Source organism: Balaenoptera acutorostrata, chromosome 1, assembly GCF_949987535.1.
Source record: "Balaenoptera acutorostrata chromosome 1, mBalAcu1.1, whole genome shotgun sequence".
Taxonomy (NCBI): Eukaryota; Metazoa; Chordata; class Mammalia; order Artiodactyla; family Balaenopteridae; genus Balaenoptera; species Balaenoptera acutorostrata.
Window position 1 is genome coordinate 120,347,897 of NC_080064.1, and position 24,814 is coordinate 120,372,710.

Genomic DNA, 24,814 nt, shown 5'->3' on the forward strand with positions numbered 1-24,814 from the left:
TAAAAAGGAATGAAATAATGCCATTTGCAGCTACATGGATGGACCTAGAGGTTATCATCCTAAGTGAAGTCTGTCAGAGAAAGACGAATATCATATGATATCACTTATATGTGGAATCTGAAATATGATACAAATGAACTTATTTACAAAACAGAAACAGACTCACAGACATAGAAAATGAACTTATGGTTACCAAAGGGGAAAGGAGATGGGGGGGATAAGTTAGGAGTATGGGATTAGCAGATAAAAACTACTATATATGAAATAGATAACCAACAAGGTCCTACTGTATAGCACAGGGAACTATATTTAATATCCTGTAATAAACCATAATGGAAAAGAATATGAAAAATAATATATACATATACATATATATATGTGTGTGTGTATCTGAACCACTTTGCTGTACACCAGAAACTAACACAAATTGTAAATCAACTCTACTTTAATTTAAAAAAGAGGTGGAGGCAGGTAGGGACTGCCTCCTGAAGACAGACTCACTTGCTGACGATGTGATAAAAATCTCGCAAATAGAGGAGAGCTGAGCATACCTTTGTGCTGGAAGAGAATGTCCAATTAAACGGGACTGGGTGGGGAGAATGTGGCAGCACCCAGCCCCTAAACCTCATCAACCATCCCATAAGTAACCATATGTTGAAAGCTGTTGCATTTGCTACTTGTGTGATCTTGGGCAAATTATCGACACTCTGTGTCTCCATCTTCTCATCTGCAAAATGAGGATAACAATAATAAAAACCTCAGAGAGTTGTTATGAGGGCCAAATGAGAAAATTCATATTGCCTGGTATATAATATGTGCTCCAGAAATATTTATTATTGCTCTCATAAGCACTGAGAGATGAGAAATATTCTTGCCCTTCAGGAGCTCACAGTTTTACTGAGGAGACAAGATTTTCACAGACGTATACAAGCACAACTAGGAAGCAATGTAAGTCACTGTATGGTATCTGCTAAGTTACGGAGTATAGATGTGATGGAGTCGAGAGAGGACGTGGAAGAAGTGCCAAAGAGGAGGTAAGAGACTAGTTGAAAAAGCCGGTGCACTCCTTATCTCAGCTGTTAGCAGTGAGATGGATGGGCAACTGCCACTCCTGGATTCTAAGGACCCCTCTGGTCATCCGTTCATCCACCCAACACATTCACTGATTATCTCTAGACTCTGCACTGGGAATTCAAAGAAGGCATGAAAAGGTGCCTCCCTGCAGGAGCTTACACAGTCTAGCTAGGGAGGGAGCAGGCAGAGAAATATTGCAACTAACAAATGTTACATTCATATCTATTTATATCTCCAAGCCAATCATCTGAGCCCAAAGGTGGGATGGGGCAAGTCAGACAGGTGTTCAGAACAAGAGTTTGAAGGAAAGCATGGAGCTACTTGGTGAAGAGGGGCAACTCAAAAGCCATGAGGTCTTATTCAAAGAGCTGGTAGGTGTGAGTCTTTCTGCAAGAGAGGTGGAGTTGACTAGAACATTCTGAGACTGAGACTGGAGAAGCTTTGAGGCCAGGATTGGGCAGGCTTTTGGTCTCCCACTTGGCCCTGGCAATGTAGGGTCTTTGAGTTGGGCTAGGAATTGGAGAGGGTTAGGCCTGGCAGGTTGGAGAGAGGAGGGTCTTTACACATCAAGAGTAAGTGCCAGGCACTGGTGATGCAAAGGGAAACTTCCTGAAGTCAGATGAAGTCTGCAGATGTTTCATAGCCTTAAATAAACTTATATTTTCTGCACCTCTTGGTTCAGAGGCTGCCAGTGAAAGTAACATAGAAGGGAATGTCCATCTAGCAATGTGAAGGAAGCATGAAATAGAAATGGTTAGAGGCTGAACTTCTCTTCATCAGTGACATCATTATTTGGGCAAGGATTGCAGGAGCTGCAGGTGCAGAGGGAGTGACTTGCTTGAAGAAAAGGGTAGCATCCAGGAAAGGAATCCCAGACACTAGGTCCTAACCCAACTGCTGAATGAAGTTTTCAGGCTCTAGGATTTGGGCAAGAACTCCTGAGCTGTATTTGTCCAAGGTCTTGGGACCCATGAGCTTTCACTCTTAGTGTCTATATGTCCCCATGCCAGTAGCTGCATAATACCCCGTCTTCCACTTTGCTCTGCTACTCCTAAACTCAGAGCAAAATGAGAAGATTAAATTTATCACTACTGCTCCATGTCCTTGCCCTGCTTGTTTTTTCTAAGACCTTTGAGTCTAAAAAGACCTTCCAAGTCCCTGAGAGGGTCTACAAGGTGTCAGAACCTGGTAGTGATGGCAAATAAGCTGGTCAGCTCTGAATTCCTCTCTTTCTCTCTCTGACTTGAAGGTCTTCTTGAGCCTTTGCCTCTTTCATTGGCCAGACCATTCAAACGTTGCAACTTTTCATGATTCCTTATTTTGTACTTTTCCTTCTTGGTCTTTTCTAAAGTCTATTTGTCCAGGTCCACTTGCATATCTCCTCCTCTAACACACCATCCTTGTAGCCATGGCCTGCCGTGAACTTGTGTGCCTGCTATCTTTGTTTTTCCAAATGTTCATGTGTGCCAGCCATGTAAACCTGATGCTTTTTTGTTGTATTACCTCCTGGTGACCCAACCTATCCTGGGCTCACAATGGATGCCCAATATATACATGTCACCTTGACTACTGATCTTTTTTTCTTCCTGTGCACCATTCTATTCATAATACAACTACTAATGGCTAAATCTTTTTTTTTTTTGTTAACATCTTTATTGGAGTATAATTGCTTTACAATGGTGTGTTAGTTTCTGCTTTATAACAGAGTGAATCAGCTATACATATACATGTATCCCCATATCTCCTCCCTCTTGAGTCTCCCTCCCACCCTCCCTACCCCACCCTCTAGGCGGTCACAAAGCACCGAGCTGATCTCCCTGTGCTATGTGGCTGCTTCCCACTAGTTATCTATTTTACATTTGGTAGTGTATATATGTCCATGACACTCTCACACTTCGTCCCAGCTTACCCTTCCCCCTCCCTGTGTCCTCAAGTCCATTCTCTACGTCTGTCTGCATCTTTATTCCTGTCCTGCCCCTAGGTTCCTCATAACCTTTTTTTTTTTTTTAGATCCCATATATATGTGTTAGCATACTAAATCTTTTTTTTTTTTTAAGATTTTATTGATTGATTGATTAATTGCTACGTTGGGTCTTCGTTTCTGTGCGAGGGCTTTCTCCAGTTGCGGCAAGCGGGGGCCACTCTTCATCGCGGTGCGCGGGCCTCTCACTGTCGCGGCCTCTCTTGTTGCGGAGCACAGGCTCCAGACGTGCAGGCTCAGTAGTTGTGGCTCACGGGCCCAGTTGCTCCACGGCATGTGGGATCTTCCCAGACCAGGGCTTGAACCCGTGTCCCCTGCATTGGCAGGCAGATTCTCAACCACTGCGCCACCAGGGAAGCCCCATATTAAATCTTAATAAGTACTTACTATCTCCCAGGCACCGGTGCTTTAAGTCCTTTATCTGCATCATGTCACTTAATTTTAATTGTGACACCATTTTCTACATTTACGCATATTTTGTACTTTCCAGATCTATAGAAAAGTGTCCTTTTTTTTTAAAGATTCCACATATAAGAATTATCATACAATATTTCTCTTTCTCTGTCTGACTTACTTCACTCAGTATGACAATCTCTAGGTCCATCCATGTTGCTGTGAACTTATGGTTACTGGTGGCGGGGGAAGGTATGGGGAGGGATAGTTAGGGGGTTTGGGATTGACATGTACACACTACTATATTTAAAATGGATAACCAACAAGGACCTACTGTATAGCACAGGGAACTCTGCTCAATATTCTGTAACAACGTAATTGGGTAAAGAATTTGAAAAAGAATAGATACATGTTTATGTATAACTGAATCACTTTGTCGTACACCTGAAACTAACAACATTGTTAATCAACTATACTCCCATATAAAATAAAAAGTTAAAAAAAATTAACATTGTGCCCAGCAAAAAAAGAAAAGAAAAGTGTCTTTCAACCCAGAGGTTTATTAGTTTCTGGCTGTTTTAGAAGTGCTTGACCTGTATCATTGCTGAAAATGTTCACTACAGTATATGGTTGCAAAGGCCTAAAAGGTGAAATCCTTGCTTCCTCGTTCAGCTGATGGTTTCAGACAAGGTGAGGGATCTCCCTTCTCTTTGTGGCAAGAGCACTGGTGTTAACGTTCGTATACAGGAGTCTCTGAATATGTTAAGGGAAAGACACTAGGTTTCTTTGCTGAAAGGGCAGTTGCTGGCTGGTGTCTGGGAATGTGGATCCAAGTGTCTCCCTGGAGTTCCTCCTGCAGGGAACTGGAAGCAGTGTTCATTGGCATCACACCGAATCTCTTCTGAGGTTCAGGAGGGTTTCCTATGGCTGGACGAGATCGAATGTATTCGTGTCCCAGAGGTGCTTCAAACCCATGTTCATTGGGCCTGTGCGAATTAGTAAGCAGCCTAATAGAGTCATGTGTTCTTAAGAGGCCAGCACGGCCATGGGCCCCACGAATAGGGCAGCCCTGGTGGAAACGGCATGACTGGAACAAGTTCTTGGCCCTCGCGGCTTTGGGCGGCTGGATTGGAAGGTCGTGGGGGCGTGTGTGCTCTCTCATGCGGGAACAGAACAGCACTCGATCTAGCAGTGTGATCACATCACTGTCCCCCAAGACGTGGCCACCGCCCTTCTCTCCTCAGCCCCAGGCTGGTTTCTGCTGTGCTGGCTCATAGTTAAGTGCATGAGTCTTTCATGACTTCTGAAGGACTGTACATAAAGGGTCAAGTCACTTTCTCCAGAGGCAGCATCACTCAGGATGTACCCCGCAAGGTTTAGTGTGCTTGTCAAAGGCGAGGAGTTTGTATTGTTGTTCTTGCCTGTTTTATTACCATTGAAATGACCTGCCAATCAACCGGCACCCACTGTGTGGGTGTCAGCTGATACAAATATAAGGAGATGGATGGGGGAGGCATGCTTTTTGCCCCTAACTTGCAAATTTATTGAGGAGACAAGGCCTAGGCACAGTAAAAATAAAATAGAAGTAGAAATATATGTGAACATTTGTGAGCCGGGCATTGTTCTAAGTACTTCCTGTGTAATAACTCATTCCATCCTCACGACATTCTACAGGAGCACGTGCCATTATTGCCCTCATTTTACAGGTGAGGAAACAGAGAGGCCAAGGTTCAGGAGTGTGTTTGTGGCCAGGTCTACACACCTGGTGCAGGAGGAGACAGGATTCAAAGCCAGCAAGTCTGGCTTTGGCCATGCTGGCTGAGAAGGACTAGCTAGAGAGCTAGTCCTACCTCTGCGGTAGGGTCCCAGCTGCAATAGGAAGGGGGGATCCAGTGAGTAAGATGCCGCTTCTGGATTCACTGCCAAGCACTCAAGGGAAAGGCATCTTGTACGTGTAGACGGTTAGTCTTTCAACTCACTTCTGGGTTTAATGAGAGAGCTGTGTCTCTTGCTTACCATTGTTTCCATCTGACCCCTTTACTGTGTGGCCTAAGTCTTCGTTCTAGGCTTTGAGGCAATGGACAGATTGGTGATATGTAAAAACTTGGCAATGTTCAAAACCCAACGCTTACATTTGCAGGAGGCTGTGCCTTACTTACCCAAGGAGGTTTTTCCAGTTATTTCTTGCCGTGTAATAAATCACCTCGCAACTTAGTGGCTTAACACACAACAATCATGCTATTGTTATCATCGCTCATGTTTCTGAGGTGACTGGCCTCAGCTCGGCTGTCTTGCCCAGGGTCTCTCCTGTGGTTACCACAGATGGTGGCTGGGACCAGAGTCACCAGGGAGCCTTCCCCACTCACAAGTGTGAGAGTTTCTGCTGCTGTCTGCAGGGACCTCAGCAACGGTATTGGCCAGAAGACCTGCACATGGCTTCTCCACATGGCCTGGCTTCCCTCGCCACATGGCAGTGGGTTCCCAGGGCAAGTCTGAGAGAGAGAGAGAGAGAGAGAGAGCCCAGTGGATGTTTTATCACCTTCTGGGACCTAGCTCTGGAGTTCCACAGCCATCACTTTCACTGTATTCATTTTGTTAGAAGCGAGTCACTCAGTCGAGCTTGTATTCAAGAGAAAGGAAATTAGATCCTAGCTCTCCATGGGAGAGTGTCAGAGAATTTGTGGACACATTTGAAAACCATCACAGAGATTTTCCAAATAACTTCACTCCCGTTTAAAGAAATCAGTTACTGAGATGGGCAGGGCCTAAAGAAGGTGTGTGAGCTCAGAGTTTAAGGAAAGAAGAACAGGAGGTTGGGCCAGGGAGAGGCAGTGTCACCAGAGAACCAGTGCTAACCTGGGTGACCAGAGGCCTGGCCCTGCCTCTGACCAGCTGTTGGCCATGTGGAGGGCTGTCTGCTTTGGGGGCTGCCCTACCTTCCTCACCTTTAACCACAGAGGATTGAGAAAGATGGGCACTCAGGTACCTTCAAGCTTTCGTGGCGGTGGGTCTATACTTTTGAGGACTAACATCTTTATTTCATAACCTCCAAAACCCTCCAACCGTAGGCCCTCCTGCTGACCTCAGTGTGCTCAGTAGTGGTGCAGGCAGCCCTCTGTTCATCAACACACGCGTCAGGGGTCTGAGGAGCCTGGGGTAGAGGGTGGGATGCAGAAAGAAAATGAGAGGGGCTGGGTGGGACAGGTGCCCAAGTGTGGGATAGTGGAAGTCAGGGGTGGGAGTGAAATATCCCCATGGAGAGCCCGGGGCTGCTAGAGCTCAGTGAGGTTAAATAAGCTGCCCGAGGTCTTAGCAGGCCTAGCGATACTGAGCTTCTAGCGGACCCTTTTGTGTTTGGAAAATGCCCTGCCTTCACTTTGTATTTACTCTCCTTCCTCCTCCCACTAATCTCATGACGGCGTTAGATTTGACATCCCTAGTGCTTATACTATAGAAAGGATAACAGGCAAATGACGCCACACCGTGGATGTTTCGTGGTCCATTCTGCCCCCGGCAGGGGTTGTGTCTTCTGTGACAGTGATTTCGCTCAGCGTCCTCTCCTCTTCCTGGATGGCGAGTGAGAGTATGAGATAGCTGTCTGGCTCTTCCCCCCCAACCCTCCACCGCTTTGGCAAACTCTAGTTGCCTCCAAAAAAGGTGAAAAGAGTGAGGAAAGCAAAGCGCTCTTCTAACAAAGGCAGGAGCAGAGCTTGCTGTTGCATCCTCCTCTGAGCAGTGAAGGTCACCTTGGGTCAGCCTTTGTGCTTAAACACTTACAGATTGGGCCAGTCTGGGCCTTTGGTTCAGCACTGAGCAGCTACATTTTGAGAAACAAGAGATTGGGACTCCCAGAGGAAAGCTGGGAATGAGAAAGACATCAACAAATCCTTGGGAATCAAGATAAAACATGAGGGTGTTTGGTACAGTGATGGTGTGTGTGTGTGTGTGTGTGTGTGTGTGTGTGGGTGTGTGGGTGTGTGGGTGTGGGTGTGGGTGTGTGTGGGGGGTGTGTGTGGCCCATCTTCTGCCAAAACCAAGCTCATTTCTGCATATTTGTTTGCTGAGTATTAAATACTCCAAAGATTGTTCTTTCTATTTGTTGAATCTGAAATGAAGAATGACTCAGCAGAGAGGAAAACAAGCCTTGAATGCCCTGAATGGCCTCTGAATGAAAATCTATGGCTGTAAAGCATGTGGCTTTTCTTCTCCCCACCAAGTCCTTCAACACACACACAAGCACAAGTACCACACACAGTTGTGCACACACTGCACCTCGAATCGGCTCCAGTTTGACCCAAGTCCCTTTATCTCATTTCCCTTCCCACTCCAGCCTTTTCCAGGGCCCTACCCCTTCCTGTAGGAAGATCTGTCCGAGTTTAGGTGGAGGGACCCTGGCTGCAGGCCACAGCTGATTTTCCAGAAGGGCAGGCACTTCCTATTTGGCCCCTTTCACGGGCTCAGTGTGAAGATCCCTCAGGAAAATCTGAGACTTTTTATTCTTCGACAAAGTGGTGGGCACCTCAGATTGTCTCTAGCTTTTGGACCTGGAAAGATGGATTGTCTGGGGAAAACGACCATCTGCCAAATCAGATGTGCCCTGCTTTGTATAGAAACTGTATCCCTGAAAATTTGAGTACAAACTGGATTTAGGTATACTGAATCATATTCTGAATTACTGGAAGGATTTGCTGTCAAAGGAACCCAGCCGTGGATCCCTTTGTGAAGTGAAGAATTATTTTGTAATGTGGAGACTCCCTCAATGATTTATGAGTTTGGTGAGTAGATGGAACATTATACTGAATGTTATTTTAAATGTATTGTGTGGAAACTTGTTATTCAAAGGTACCCAGCACTGAAGGCTTTTTCAAAGAATTATTCTGTAATGTGGATAAACATTGCATGATTTATGAGCTTGGCAAGTTCAGACATTTCTTAAAGTGGGATATACCTCTAGCACTGCTTCAGAGAAAGAGGTGGTTTTTACTAATAATCAGACCTGGGGGAAAAATGAGAGCTCTACCATCTGTAAGTTACAGTCACTTCAAAGGGGCTTGGGAGAAACAAAGAACTCAAACTTTCTGTTTTGTTAAGGCAAGAAATCCGAAGGGTTGCCTGCTTTGCTTACTTTCCTTATCACTGAGGGGGAATGATGGGGCTATTTTTCCAAATAAATGCAGTTAACTCTTCTAGCAACACTTATAAAAGTGTTTCTTTTTATATTTAAATCTATATCATCTATCTACCTCTCTATCATGTGTCTATTATCTCTCTCTCTCTCTCTCTCTCTCTATTTATCTATCTACCATCTATCAGTCCTATAGTAAAAAACAGACACTGTAGTAGGGCTTGTGTTTTGGAGCACAGAAAGCTGTTGCTCCACTAGTACAGAGATCCTCATACCCTGAGATGTCTGGGTGTCTGAGTTAGGGGAGAGACCTTAGCTTCCTGCTCACCCTTTCTTACTCAGTGGTTCAAAAGTCATTTCAGCACTCATCTCCCAGGGTTCGCAGCTGTATCCTCACTCACTTTCCTATTTGAGCACTAGAGTAGAGCTTATTACTAGGGATGTGGTCTGACTTTCCCCACCCCCCCAGCTTTATTGAGATATAATTGACATATAACATTTTGTAAGTTTAAGGTGTACAGCATGTTGATTTGATACACTTATATATTGCAAAATGATGATCACCATAGCATTAACTAACACTTTCATCCTGTCCCATAATTACCATTTCCTTTTTGTAGTAAGAACATTTAAGATCTACGCTTTGGTACAAAATATAGTATTATTAGCTATAATCACTATGCTGTGCATTAGATCCCCAGAACTTATTCATCTTATAACTGGAAGTTTGTACCCTTTGATCAATACCTCTCCATTCCACCCCACCCCCAGCCCCTGGTAACCACCATTCTACTTTCTGATTCTCTGAGTTCGGCTTTTTTAGATTCCACATATAAGTGATAGCATAAAGTAGGAAATGGTCTGACTTTTCAAGGCAGCTGGAAAAGAGGAGTTTGGTACTGCCTCAGCTGTGTATAACCTGGAGCTGCAGGAGACACGGGACTGACCAGGAGTGAGCCCTATCTGTGTGAAGTCTGCACAGAATGGGATGGTATCAGGCAGGATGTGCTGATGACTCGCTCTTAAACCATGATGTGGCCCTGGTTGTGTTTCAGAAAGAGGCCTTTGAAGCTCACCCAAGTACAGAAATAACTTGTAAGAAGTTTTTTTGTTTTTTTGTTTTTAAATGATGTTTAATTTTGTTTATTTATTTATTTATTTATGGCTGTGTTGGGTCTTCGTTTCTGTGCGAGGGCTTTCTCTAGTTGCGGCAAGTGGGGGCCACTCTTCATCGCGGTGCGCGGGCCTCTCACTATCGCGACCTCTCTTCTTGCGGAGCACAGGCTCCAGACGCGCAGGCTCAGTAGTTGTGGCTCATGGGCTTAGTTGCTCCGCGGCATGTGGGATCTTCCCAGACCAGGGCTCGAACCCATGTCCCCTGCATTGGCAGGCAGACTCTCAACCACTGAGCCACCAGGGAAGCCCCAATTTGTAAAAAGTTTGATTCTAGGTTCTTTTAAAAAAAATTCCTGATAATTTCTGGCTGTGGCTGTCACACTCCCATCTGCCTAACCTTCCATTTACTTCCTGGTTTTTCTGATGGCTTTGACCCATGGCCTGTCTAAACCTGGTGTGGGCAGTCCTGAGATGGAGAGTCAATCATCTCCCATCGGATCTGGGAGGTCCTGAGTCATGGCTCCTTTGGAGTCAGTTTGGAGTGTTCATCCAGCTTGGCTAGGGCAGGGGATTTTGACTGTGAAGCGGAAAGTGGGGTTTTCATTACACAGGACGTATCCTCTCTGAGCTACATAGTCATTGACATTCCTTGGAAACTATTGGGCTGTGGGTGAAGTAACACTGGCCGTGGAGTCAGAGGAACTGGAAGAGTTTTAACTCTGTCTCTAGTTTTGTGACCCAGGCAAGTTAGAATTAATCTGATTTTGATGTAGAGAGAAGCAAGATCCCTAACCTTAAATGACTCACAGTCTGGCTTGAAAGACAGAGAGAACTGTAATTCAGCATGGTGAGTGGGAACCAGCAGCCAGACCAGGTAAGTCTGCCTAGGCTGTGGGTGAAGTGACTTAGGGACTCACTTTCCTGCTTTGTAAAGGCAGGTGGTAATCTCTCCTTTCAGGCTTATTGTAAGGCTTGATGATTATGCATTTTGTAGGTATGTATTAAGGGGCAGGCGTTCTAAAAAAAGAAAGGTATAAGTAGCAACTCTCAACCTCTTTTTCTTTTGCTTCTCTATTTATCTGCAAGATATACTAATCAATAATATCTCTCAATACTGCAAGTGATTCTCAAAATATAAGACAGGTTCACCCAATACCGTGAACCTGTGGGATATGCATGGTTGGTTGGAAAGCACCCTCGAGATTCTGATAGACTGCCCCCAGAAATTTTTTTTTGTCAGAGAAACCAATGTGAATGACATTAACAGGGAACATATTTTCTTTGTTAAAATCAAAACATCGCAAATAAGGCTAGAGTTTCCCTTTGATCACCATTTCCAATCTCCCCTGCCAAACACTGTGATCTCTGAGGGAACTACTATTATCAACATTTGCCTTCTAAGGTTCCTTGCTCTATCCTCACATACCAACCTATTTGAGCACTAGCGTGTGCACTAGATTAAAGCTTGTTATCAGCATGGTGTTTAACTTTCTAGATCTTTTATGTATATATAAATGTATGTGTATATATCCATAAAAGTATATAGTGTGCTTCATATAAATCTTGAAACCTGCTTGTTCACCTAAAAACCATGTCATGGACATCTAACCATGCCATTACATGTGGCTCTAACTCATACTTTTAAGCTATTGCATAGTATTTCATAGCAGGAATATGCCACAGTTTATAGTACGCCCTTATTGATAGAAATTTTTCCAAGTTTTGTTATTTAAAAAAAAATTGTACCCACAGTGTTCAAGGGTTCCAATTTCTCCACACTCTTGTCTACATTTATTGTCCTTCATTTTTTTTTCTTTTTTGATAATAGCCATCATGACAGATGTGAGGTGATACCTCATTGTGGTTTTGATTTGTATCTCCTGATGATTAGCAGCGTTGAGCATTTTTTCATATATCTGTTGGCCATTTGCATGTCTTCTTTGGAGAAATGTCCATTCAGGTCCTTAGCCCATTTTAAGGAATTTTATTAGGGTTTTTTTGGTTGTTTTTGTTTTTTTGTTTGTGTGGGTGTTTCTTTTTTTTCTTTTTTGCTATTGAGTTATATGAGTTCCTTATATATTTTGGATATTAATCACTTATTATATTGTTTGCAAACACTTTCTCCTTTTCTGTAGGTTGCCTTTTCATTCTGTTGATTGTTTGCTCTGCAAAAGCTTTTTGGTTTGAGGTAATTTCACTTGTTTATATTTGTTTGTGCTGCCAGAACATTTGGAGTCATATCAATGTAGTCATTTCTAAGGCCACTGTCGTGAAGCTTTTCCTCTGTGTTTTCTTCTAGAAGTTTAACGTTTCAGGTCTTACATTTAAGTCTTTAATTCACTTTGAGTTGATTTTTGTGTATGGTGTAAGATAAGGGTTCAATTTCATTCTTTTGCATGTGGGTACCTAGTTTTCTAAATACAATTTATTTAAGAGTCTCATTTTTCCCCATTATATATTTTTGGCATCCTTCTTGAAGATCAGTTGGCCACAGCCTCTATGGAAAACAGTATGGAGATTCCTCAAAAATTAAATATAGAACTATCACATGACCCAGCAATCCCACTTCTGGGTATTTATCCAGGATAGTTAAAATCAGAATCTTGAAGAAATATTAGCACTCCCATGTTCATTATAGCATTAGTCACAATAGTCAATATGTGGCAATAAACTAAATGTTGACAAATGAATGGATAAAGAAAATGTGGTTTCTACATACAATGGAATATTATTTAGCCTTATAAAAGCAAATTTTGCAATATGCAACAACATGGATGAACCTTGAGGATATTATGTTAAGGGAAATAAGTCAGTCACAGAAAGACAAATAGTACATGATACCAATTATGTCAAATTCATAGAATTAATGAGTGGAACAGTGGTTGCCAGGGGCTAAGGGGAGGAGGACATAGAGAGTTAATCAACAGGCATAAAGTTTCAGTTAAGCAAGATGAGTAGGTTCCGGAGACCTGATGTAAAACATTATACCTATAGTCAACAATAATGTGTTGCACACTTAAAAATTTGTTGAGGCATGAATGGATTAAATGCTCCAACCAAAAGACACAGGCTTGCTGAATGGATACAAAAACAAGACCCATATATATGCTGTCTACCAGAGACCCACTTCAGACCTAGGGACACATACAGACTGAAAGTGAGGGGATGGAAAAAGATTCCATGCAAATGGAAATCAAAAAAAGCTGGAGTAGCAATACTCATATCAGATAAAATAGACTTTAAAATAAAGAATGTTACAAGAGACAAGGAAGGACACTACATAACGATCAAGGGATCAATCCAAGAAGAAGATATAACAATTATAAATATATATGCACCCAACATAGGAGCACCTCAATACATAAGGCAACTGCTAACAGCTCTAAAAGAGGAAATTGACAGAAACACAATAATAGTGGGGGACTTTAACACCTCACTTACACCAATGGACAGATCATCCAAAATGAAAATAAATAAGGAAACAGAAGCTTTAAATGACACAATAGACCAGATAGATTTAATTGATATTTATAGGACATTCCATCCAAAAACAGCAGATTACACTTTCTTCTCAAGTGCACACGGAACATTCTCCAGGATAGATCACATCTTGGGTCACAAATCAAGCCTCAGTAAATTTAAGAAAATTGAAATCATATCAAGCATCTTTTCTGAACACAATGCTATGAGATTAGAAATGAATTACAGAGAAAAAAAACCGTAAAAAACACAAACACATGGAGGCTAAACAATACGTTACTAAATAACCAAGAGGTCACTGAAGAAATCAAAGAGGAAATCAAAGAATACCTAGAGACAAATGACAATGAAAACACGATGATCCAAAACCTATGGGATGCAGCAAAAGCAGTTCTAAGAGGGAAGTTTATAGCTATACAAGCCTACCTCAAGAAACAAGAAAAATCTCAAATAAACAATCTAACCTTACACCTAAAGGAACTAGAGAAAGAAAAACAAACAAAACCCAAAGCAGAAGGAAAGAAATCATAAAGGTCAGAGCAGAAATAAATGAAATAGAAACAAAGAAAACAATACAAAGATCAATACAACTGAAAGCTAGTTCTTTGAGAAGATAAACAAAATTGATAAACCATTAGCCAGACTCATCAAGAAAAAGAGGGAGAGGACTCAAATCAATAAAATTAGAAATGAAAAAGGAGAAGTTACAACAGACACAGCAGAAATACAAAATATCCTAAGAGACTACTACAAGCAACTTTATGCCAATAAAACGGGCAACCTGGAAGAAATGGACAAATTCTTAGAAAGGTATAACCTTCCAAGACTGACCCAGGAAGAAATAGAAAATATGAACAGACCAATCACAAATAATGAAATTGAAACTGTGATTAAAATTCTTCCAACAAACAAAAGTCCAGGACCAGATGGCTTCACAGGTGAATTCTACCAAACATTTAGAGAAGAGCTAACACCCATCCTTCTCAAACTCTTCCAAAAAATTACAGAGGAAGGAACACTCCGAAACTCATTCTATGAGGCCACCATCACCCTGAAACCAAAACCAGACAAAGATAATACCAAAAAAGAAAATTACAGACCAATATCACTGATGAATATAGATGCAAAAATCCTCAACAAAATACTAGCAAACAGAATCCAACAACACATTAAAAGGATCATACACCATGATCAAGTGGGATTTATCCCAGGGATGCAGGGATTCTTCAATATATGCAAATCAATCAATGTGATACACTGCATTAACAAATTGAAGAATAAAAACCATATGATCATCTCAATAGATGCAGAAAAAGCTTTTGACAAAATTCAACACCTATTTATGATAAAAACTCTCCAGAAAGTGGGCATAGAGGGAACCTACCTCAACATAATAAAGGCCATATATGACAAACCCACAGCAAACATCATTCTCAATAGTGAAAAACTGAAAGCATTTCCTCTAAGATCAGGAACAAGACAAGGATGTCCACTCTCACCACTATTATTCCACATAGTTTTGGAAGTCCTAGCCACGGCAATCAGAGAAGAAAAAGAAAGAAAAGGAATACAAATTGGAAAAGAAGAAGTAAAACTGTCACTCTTTACAGATGACATGATACTATATAAAGGGAATCCTAAAGATGCCACCAGAAAACTACTAGAGCTCATCAATGAATTTGGTAAAGTCGCAGGACACAAAATTAATGCACAGAAATCTCTTGCATTCCTATACACTAATGATGAAAAATCTGAGAGAGAAATTAAGGAAACACTCCCATTTACCGTTGCAAAAAAAAGAATAAAATACCTAGGAATAAACCTACCTAGGGAGACAAAAGACCTGTATGCAGAAAACTATAAGACACTGATGAAAGAAATTAAAGATGATACCAACAGATGGAAAGATATACCATGTTCCTGGATTGGAAGAGTCAACATTTTGAAAATGACTATACTACCCAAAGCAATCTACAGATTCAATGCATTCCCTATCAAATTACCAATGGCATTTTTTACAGAACTAGAACAAAAAATCTTAAAATTTGTATGGAGACACAAAACACCCCGAATAGCCAAAGCAGTCTTGAGGGAAAAAAACGGAGCTGGAGGAATCAGACTCCCTGACTTCAGACTATACTACAAAGCTACAGTAATCAAGACAATATGGTACTGGCACAAAAACAGAAACATAGATCAATGGAACAAGATAGAAAGCCCAGAGATAAACCCACGCACCTATGGTCAACTAATCTATGACAAAGGAGGCAAGGATATACAATGGAGAAAAGACAGTCTCTTCAATAAGTAGTGCTGGGAAAACTGGACAGCTACATGTAAAAGAATGAAATTAGAACACTCCGTAACACCATACACAAAAATAAACTCAAAATGGATTAGAGACCTAAATGTAAGACCGGACACTATAAAACTCTTAGAGGAAACATAGGAAGAACACTCTTTGACATAAATCACAGCAAGATCTTTTTTTGGTCCACCTCCTAGAGTAATGGAAATAAAAACATAAATAAACTAATGGGACCTAATGAAACTTAAAAGCTTTTGCACAGCAAAGGAAACCATAAACAAGACCAAAAGACAACCCTCAGAATGGGAGAAAACATTTGCAAACAAATCAATGGACAAAGGATTAGTCTCCAAAATATATAAACAGCTCATGCAGCTCGATATTAAAAAAACAAACAACCCAATCCAAAAATGGGCAGAAGACCTAAATAGACATTTCTCCAAAGAAGACATACAGATGGCCAAGAGGCACATGAAAAGCTGCTCAACCTCACTAATTATTAGAGAAATGCAAATCAAAACTACAACGAGGTATCACCTCACACCAGTTAGAATGGGCATCATCAGAAAATCTACAAACAACAAATGCTGGAGAGGGTGTGGAGAAAAGGGAACCCTCTTGCACTGTTGGTGGGAATGTAAATTGATACAACCACTATGGAGAACAGTATGGAGGTTCCTTAAAAAACTAAAAATAGAACTACCATATGATCCAGCAATCCCACTACTGGGCATGTACCCAGAGAAAACCATAATTCAAAAAGACATATGCACCCCAATGTTCATTGCAGCACTATTTACAATAGCCAGGTCATGGAAGCTACCTAAATGCCCATCGACAGACGAATGGATAAAGAAGATTTGGTACATATATACAATGGAATATTACTCAGCCATAAAAAGGAATGAAATTGGGTCATTTTTTGAGACGTGGATGGATCTAGTGACTGTCATACAGAGTGAAGTAAATCAGAAAGAGAAAAACAAATATCGTATATTAACGCATATCTGTGGAACCTAGAAAAATGGTACAGATGAACCTGTCTGCAGGGCAGAAATTGAGACACAGATGTAGAGAACAAACATAAGGACACCAAGGGGGGAAAGCGGCGGAGGGGTGAGGGGGGTGGTGTGATGAATTGTGCGATTGGGATTGACATGTATACACTGATGTGTGTACAATTGATGACTAAAAAGAACCTGCTGTATAAAAAAATAAATAAAATTAAATTTAAAAATTTTAAAAAAGAAAAAGAAAAAAATAAAAATTTGTTGAGGGAAGGTCATATTAATTGTTCTTACTGTAATAAAATAAAATTTTTAAAAATATTGCAAAGTACTTCTTTGTGCCTACCTCATTGTGCACATATGTAAATCTTCCCCTAGGGTAAATTATAAGTGGAATGTATGGATCAGAGTCTATATATATGTTTTAATTTAAATTATCTTTTAATTTGTATACCCAGTGGCAGAGTATGAGAGTATCTATTTCTCCACACTACTGCCAAATTTCATAGTTTCACACAAAATTTTTGCCAATCTGAGGGATAAAATTGGTATTCAACTACTGCTTTAATGTTTGTCTTTCTGAGTCTAGTGAGGTTGAGTGCTTTTAGATGTTTACTGGCATTATATTTTTCCTCTGTTAAATGCTTTTTATTGATTTGGCCCATTTTTCTAGTGTTTTTTTAAAAAATGATTTATAGAGGTTATTTATTTATACCAGAAAAATACATACACATTGTTTTGTTCTAAAATTTCAAATATTTATCTTAGCCTGTTGTTTGTCTATTAAGTTTATGATGTCATTTACCTCAAAGATGTTTTGAATTTTGATGAAAAAATTTATCATTCTTTTCATTTGTGGATTTTGCTTTCTCTGTCTCATTTATGCAGGTTTTCCTTTAGCTCACAGCAGATTTTCAATATTTTCCAAAAATAATTTTATAGTTCTATTTTTACATTTTGGGCTCTTTATTTTTGTGTGAGATATGAAGATACCTTTATTTTTTTTGAAAATGCTATTGAATCATCTGAAACTTTTCACTGATTCTAAATGCCCCTTTTCTCATATAGAAAGTTCCCACTTATATATGAGTTTTTTCTTGTGTACATGAGTATTGTCTATTCTCTTCATTGTTCTATTTATCTATTTCTTTGTCAATCCTGTATTTAGGGAGGCCTTTCCTGACCACTTTACCTGAAATAGCCCTCATCCATTCTCCATCACATTACAGCATTTTATTGTCTTCTTGGCATGTATATCTCTTTAGGTTTCTTATTTATTTACTTGTTTGCGTGTGTATTATAAGCTCTATGATGACAGGGGTCTTCACTGCCTTTTTTAGCACCTAGAACAGCACCTAATAGACTTTCAGAAAATAGTTGCTGAACGAATGAATGAAGGCCAATGACTTTTTATTTTTATTTTTAAGGTTTGAATAAATTTTTTTTCAAAGGAATTTGCACTGTTAACCAAAGAAGTGGGTAGAGAAAGACCTTTTATCTTCTTGAAATTCTTCCATGTATGTTTATGGATTCTATTCACATGTCACATTGCTTAAATATTGAACCTTTGGAAAAATTCATTCAAAGAGGCAGTAAAGGGTGATGTCTGTTTATTACAAACTTTGGAGATACTTCCTTTTAGGGTATGGAATTTGGAATAGCCAGATACAATCACTGAGTATGTGGCTCAAGACAATCATTAATTCATTCTGCAACTATTTATCCAGCACTCTGGTAAGTGCTGGGAATGCAATGGTGAGTAAAATAAACATGGAGCTTATGGGGGTGCAGACACTAATAAGACAACCACAACAACGAATATACAATTATAAATTATGATCATTTCTACGTAGAAGAATTATAAGATTCTTTCAGTGCCTGTACAATCAAGGGGGAAGAGAATATTTCACTGAGGAAGTAACCATTGAATGGAGATTTGATCCAGATGAAGAGAGGAATGAAACTTTTTAACAGAGGCCCTGAGGTGGTAGGAAATGAAAGAAAAAAATGAAAGAAGTCTGAAAGTAGCTAAATAGAAATGTTGAGCAGGAGTGTAGCTCTGGTGACGTAGCAGAGGCCAGATCAAAGGAGAGTGTAGTTTTTTAAGGAACCGCCATACTGTTCTCCATAGTGGCTGTACCATATGACCCAGCAATCCCACTACTGGGCATATACCCTGAGAAAACCATAATTCAAAAAGAGTCATGTACCAAAATGTTCATTGCAGCTCTATTTACAATAGCCAGGACATGGAAGCAACCTAAGTGTCCATCAACAGGTGAATGGATAAAGAAGATGTGGCACATATACACAATGGAATATTACTCAGCCATAAAAAGAAACGAAATTGAGTTATTTGTAGTGAGGTGGATGGACCTAGAGTCTGTCATACAGAGTGAAGTAAGTCAGAAAGAGGAAAACAAATACTGTATGCTAACACATATATATGGAATCTAAGGAAAAAAAAAAAAAAAGGTCATGAAGAACCTAGGGGTAAGACAGGAATAAAGACACAGACCTACTAGAGAATGGACTTGAGGATATGGGGAGGGGGAAGGGTAAGCTGTGACAAAGTGAGAGAGTGGCATGGACATATATACACTACCAAACGTAAAATAGATAGCTAGTGGGAAGCAGCTGCATAGCACAGGGAGATCAGCTCAGTGTTTTGTGACCACCTAGAGGGGTGGGATAGGGAGGGTGGGAGGGAAGGAGACGCAAGAGGGAAGAGATATGGGAACATATGTATATGTATCACTGATTCACTTTGTTATAAAGCAGAAACTAACACACCATTGTAAAGCAATTATACTCTAATAAAGATGTTAAAAAAAAAAAAAAGGAGAGTGTAGTATAATGACAAACAAAGAGAAAAACAAAATAAACAACAACAAAAGGACCTAAGTGGATTTTCGAGTAATACAAACCCTGGGTTCATGTATGAGTTTTGGTGCCTATCAGCTGTGTAACCAGATCAGTTTTAACCTCTTCCTCCTCAATTACCTTACTGATGAAAACAAACCTCATTGGGTTACTGTGAATTTTACATGAGATAGTCCTTGGCACGTGTTAGATATCCATGGTATAGTTATAGTACTCCTAGGTTTGTTAATGGTTCTTTTGTGTTTGTCAGCTGCTGGACACCCTAATTTTAAGCAAACAAAGCAGAAATAATCACTGGTATTGGAGATTCACAGCCTGCAACCAAGTAAGTGTTTCCAAAAGAAAGTTCAGTCAACACTTTTGGAGCAACTTGTGAATCCTTAGTTCAGTTAAAAACTGTTTTTGAGCACCTCCTTTGTACGAGATATAATGTATTCTTTTGGAGATACAAGAATGAGTCATTTTGAAGCTAATGATTAAACGGGTACTTTTATAACAATGTTATGGAGGATCTAATAGAAGGAAATTCAGTGTGTGAAGGGAATGAGGTGTAGGAGACAGTCCTTGAAGAAGGAACCACTGGGGAAGGTCATGGAGGGGAGAAAGTAATGGCCAAGAACCCACAAGGAAGGTGTCATGAAAGAGAATTGTAGCACTCTTCTTCAAAAGGCTGCTAAGAGAGGGTGGTTACCCAAGGCAGTGCTCGCAAGGCTGAATGGCTGCTCACAAGGACCTCAGATCTTTGTAGAAGGACATCCTGGATCATGGTCATGGGTTAGTGCTAGACTACAGCCAAGATCAATGTCTCCAAGGTCTGCCTGTGTGTTTCTTTTCTGAGCATGTTTGTTTGTGGACTCATTTATAGAAACACAGTGTTCCTGCTGCTGGCAGTGAGTAGGCACTGAGACATATTTTATCTCTCCAAATCAATGCCATGAAATTATGGTCATCACCCTTTTGTTGTCTGTGGATCACTTGCCCCTGCCCCCTACCATGACGCCCCTTTAGTCTTTTGTGTTCGATTAGTTTTTGGCACCATCCCCTTCAGGCAGAACTATCTGAATACCTATGTTTTTTTCTTACGACTTTGGGTGGGTCAGAGTTCTACTGCCTAGAAAACATCATAGAAAGCTCCTATTTCCTCAAAAAAGTGTCTTAGCTATGTCATCCTATTATTTACTCTATTCCCATTATTGCCCATTAAAATCTTATTCATCCTTCAAGAATCTGATCAGATGCTGATTTCCTCATGAAACCTTTTCTGATCACTCAAGCTTAAAGGGATTTTGTCTCCCTTTATAATTTTGTTTTACATATTTTTTCTAACAGTGGATCCAGTGTCTGTTGACTATTAGTGTTACCTGGAAGAGACTTTCTTTTTTAAATAAACTTTATTCTTGAACAGTGTTATATTTACAGAATCATTGCAAAGATGGTACATAGATTTCCTATTTACCCACTACCCAGTTTCCCCTATTATTAACATCTTACATTAGTGTAGTACATATGTCGTAGTTAATGAACCAATATTGACACATCATTATTAACTAAAGTCTCTACTTTATTCAGATTTCCTCAGTTTTCCCCAAATGTCCTTTTTCTGTTCCAGGATCCCATCCAGGATGTCACATTACATTTAGTCGTCCTGTCTTCTTTGTCTCCCTTAGCTGTGTTGGTTTCCCAGACTTCCTAGTCTTGGGTGACCATGACAGTTTTGAGGATTATGTATCAGGAATTTTGTAGAATTTCCCTCAATTGGGATTTGTCTGATGTGTTTCTCATGATTAGGCTGGAGTAATGGGTTTTTGGGAAAAAGACCACAGAGGCTAAGTGCCATTCTCATCACATCATATCAAGGATACATACTATCAGTGTGACTTATCAAAGTTGATGCTAACCTTGATCATCTGGCTTGAGGTAGTGTTTGTCATGTTTCTCTACTGAAAAATTACCTTCTCCATTTCCATACTATACTCTTTGAAGAAAGTCACTGTGTACAGCTCACACTTAAGGAGTCGGGGGTGGGGAAGTGAGAGTGGTGGTTATGCACCACCTCTTTAAGAGTAGAGAGTATCTACATAAATTATTTAGAATTCTTTTGCATGAGAAATTTGTCTACTCTCCTCCATTTGTTTATTCAATCATTTATTTATATCAACATGGACTTGTAAATATTTATTTTATATCTTGAGTTATAATCCAATACTACTTTATTCATTTTGTTGCTTAAGTTGTTCCAGCTTTGGCCACTGGGAACTCCTTCTGTTGGCTCCGTGTTCCTTTGCCATATCCCCATCATTTTTGTGTATGCTTTCTCAATTTGGGGCACTAAAAATTCTCCAGGCTCATCTGGCACTAAAAGATTCTCCAAGATCATCGTATTTCCTGCCCCAGTCCTGGAATTAGCAGTTTCTCCAAGGAACCCTGGTTCCTTTTATTGGAGAATGGTATTAGAAGTCAAGATCTGGGTACTAGGTTTGCTCATTGCTCTTGGGGTGTCATTGCTTCTAGGCCCTCTTAGCTTATATAGCAAGGAGATAGATATATGTGTGTGTGTACTGTGTGTACACATATCTATAAATATTTCCATATGTGACCATCTATATCTCTATTAAGCTAAATGTGAGTTCATGCTGATGTCTCAACTCTAATCCATTAATAACATGGATTATTCTGGGGGAGCTTAAAAATACAGAATTTCAGGTATCATTCCAGAGCTAATAAATTAGGATAAATATTGACCTTACATCTTTTGAAAGGCAAACACATTAACATCATTGAATGTTTTTCTTGGTTTAATACTGGAATCAACCTTAAAATTATGAAAACATTGTAAATGTAAGTTTTACTTTATCACCATTCACAATTTGGGTAAGTATTTATCTTACTAAAACTTTGTTACCCACCTATAGTTTGGCTAATTTTAATTCCATGAGTATATGATCTAATAGAGTTTGAAAATTCTTATATTACATAACTATTGAGTGTCCCAGAGTCTGAAAATTCTTATAGTATGTGACTATTGAATGTCCCATTCAAGTATTAAAATCCATGATTTAAAGTTCTGAATATAGAAATAAACACTGTAAGAACACAAAGATGCAAGTTGTGTTCATTCATGTCGAAAGTAACTGCCTCACTCATTTCCTCTCCTTGTCTTTCTTGTTTTCCTGCATTTTTGGTGGGCTGCAGGCTCCAGTTCCAACACCATCTTCTGAGATGATCCTGATTCCCAGAATGCCCTTGGTGCTGCTCCTGCTGCTGCCTATCTTGAGTTCTGCAAAAGCTCAGGTTAACCCAGGTAACACAGCCATTGCTCAGCCCCACGCTGGAAGACAGCTGAACACTCAAGCCCATCAATGCTCGTCTTGGGAAAGGCACTGCTAAGGGGCCCAAAAGGTCATTCCTCCCTCCTTTTTTTTCCCTCCATGGTGAAACCTGGCCATAGCAGGAACAGAAATTACTATACTCTCTCTATGACATGTTGAATATTGTGAAAGGGCTTCTTATATGGAGTAGGGTAGAATAAAAGGAAAATTTTTAAAAGTGGGAAGTGGAAGAAGCAAACATTTGCTTCTTCATCTTCTGGGATACTGAAGGAGAGAATTTTTAGATGGCTTGGAGAAATTCTGCAGGTTGGTTTTCTAGTTATGTTTGGCTGTCTGAGGCCTGTATTTTACTTGGATGACATGTTATGCTTTGGGGACCCTGGTCTTGTAGGATCTCAGGCAGTTTCTCTTTCCTACAGGGTGTGACCATGCTCAAAAATAGGTATGTTAGTCCCCTTCCCCCAATTTTTAAAATTACACGTATATTTTAACTTTAAATTGAAGTATACAATTGTATCACTTGTCTATTACCATAGTAATGCCGCGTAACAACTTATGCAAAATTGGTGATTTAGTCTGGTCTTTGTTGGACTATTCTTCTGGTCTCTTCTGGATTCATGCACATATCTGGGAATAAGCTGGTTATTGGCTCATTGAGGATGGCCTTAGCTCTGACAACTGAGGCAACTTTGCTGTGCTCTCTTCCAGCAGATTAGTATAGATATGTTTTAATGGAAATTGCACAGCAGCTAGAGCAGAAAGGGAAACATGTAGCATGTTTCAAGCCAGTGCTTGAGTCATATTCTCTGAGATATCATTGTCCAAAGCAAGTCACGTGGCCAAGCCCAGAGTCAGAGTGGAGAGCACAAAAAATTACACAGGGAAGGTCTGAATACCTTCAGGGAAGGGAAGTGTGAAGGGTTGAAGTCATTTTTTTCATTTTGCCACAAATATAAATATAGGAAAGTAGATATAGCATAAGTGCTCAATTTGATGAATTTTACAAACTGAGCACATCCATCTAAGCAGTATCCAGATTAAGAAACAGAACTGTACCAGCACTTCAGAAGCTCTCCTCACACTCTCTTTCAGTCACTTTTCCCCACCCTCACCCCAAGGGTAGTCATTATTTTGTTTTCTAACAACATAAATTCATTCTTCCTGTTTTTGTACTTTATATAAGTGGAGTCATCTTTTGTGTCTGGCTTCTTTCATTCAATATTTTGTTCATGATATTCATCCATATCATTGCATGCAGTTGGTGAATGTTTCCATTGTTGTATATTATTATTTTATTTGAATATTTTATTTATTCAGTCTACTGTGGATGGGAATTTGGATCATTTCCAGTTTGAGCTCATTATGAATAAAGCTCCTGTAACCCTTCTTGTAAAGGTCTTTTGATAGAGGTATATACTCAAGTCAAAAGACTTGAGTATATACCTAGAAGTGACTTATATGTTTCATATAATCTGTTTTTCTACATGTGGCCAAAGAGTTTTCCAAAGTGATTTTACCAATATAACACCCCATGGCAGTGTATGAGCATTCCAGTGGCTTCATTCTATATTTGGATTCCTGAGGGCATTTTCATTTCCTCTTCTTCATATAGCATGAGTGTACATTTGTGAAATTCTCACCTTATTACTTTCTTATAATAAGCTTAGTTGGTGCATCTCAGATCTGAACTTTGACACCATTCTTTCATTTTTCTGCTTTGTATTCCTCTCACCTAGTTGAAGTCTGGTTGCCTCCTACTACATTTACCAAACCCAGTGTCATTCTCCCTGCTTTGGTCTCCAAGGAAGAGTTGCTGTGAATGCACAGAATGGTAGGATGTTTTGGTGCTTGGCACACTCATAGAGACTGGTATGACATGAGGCTATTTAAATGACTAAACCAAAAGAGCTAGCCATCTGTGTTTGACAACATTGCTGTAGCCCTGGAACAGAAAACAGGCTGTTTGAAGACAGCAAGCAGTTATCTTTAAAACATTTTCCCCCATTCCTGGCATCAACTATTTCTACTGGCTCTTTCTGCCAAGGAAAAAGAAATAAAGGTCTTGACTTGCAAAGATCTTTATAGGAACATGGAATATTTGAGGTATGTTGAGGGGAT

The 24,814-nt window shown here is 40.1% G+C and overlaps 1 protein-coding gene across 2 annotated transcripts in view; it reads left to right on the forward strand.

The window, feature by feature from the left end:
- The window catches only part of DDR2 (discoidin domain receptor tyrosine kinase 2), a 160,028-nt gene that overhangs the window by 75,136 nt on the left and 60,078 nt on the right, over positions 1-24,814 (forward strand). For both annotated transcript variants that reach the window (XM_057545584.1, XM_057545590.1), the window contains exon 3: positions 22,560-22,668. In XM_057545584.1, coding sequence (XP_057401567.1) covers positions 22,587-22,668 — 82 coding nt within the window. In that variant the 5' untranslated portion in view covers positions 22,560-22,586. The remainder of the gene's footprint in view (positions 1-22,559; positions 22,669-24,814) is intronic.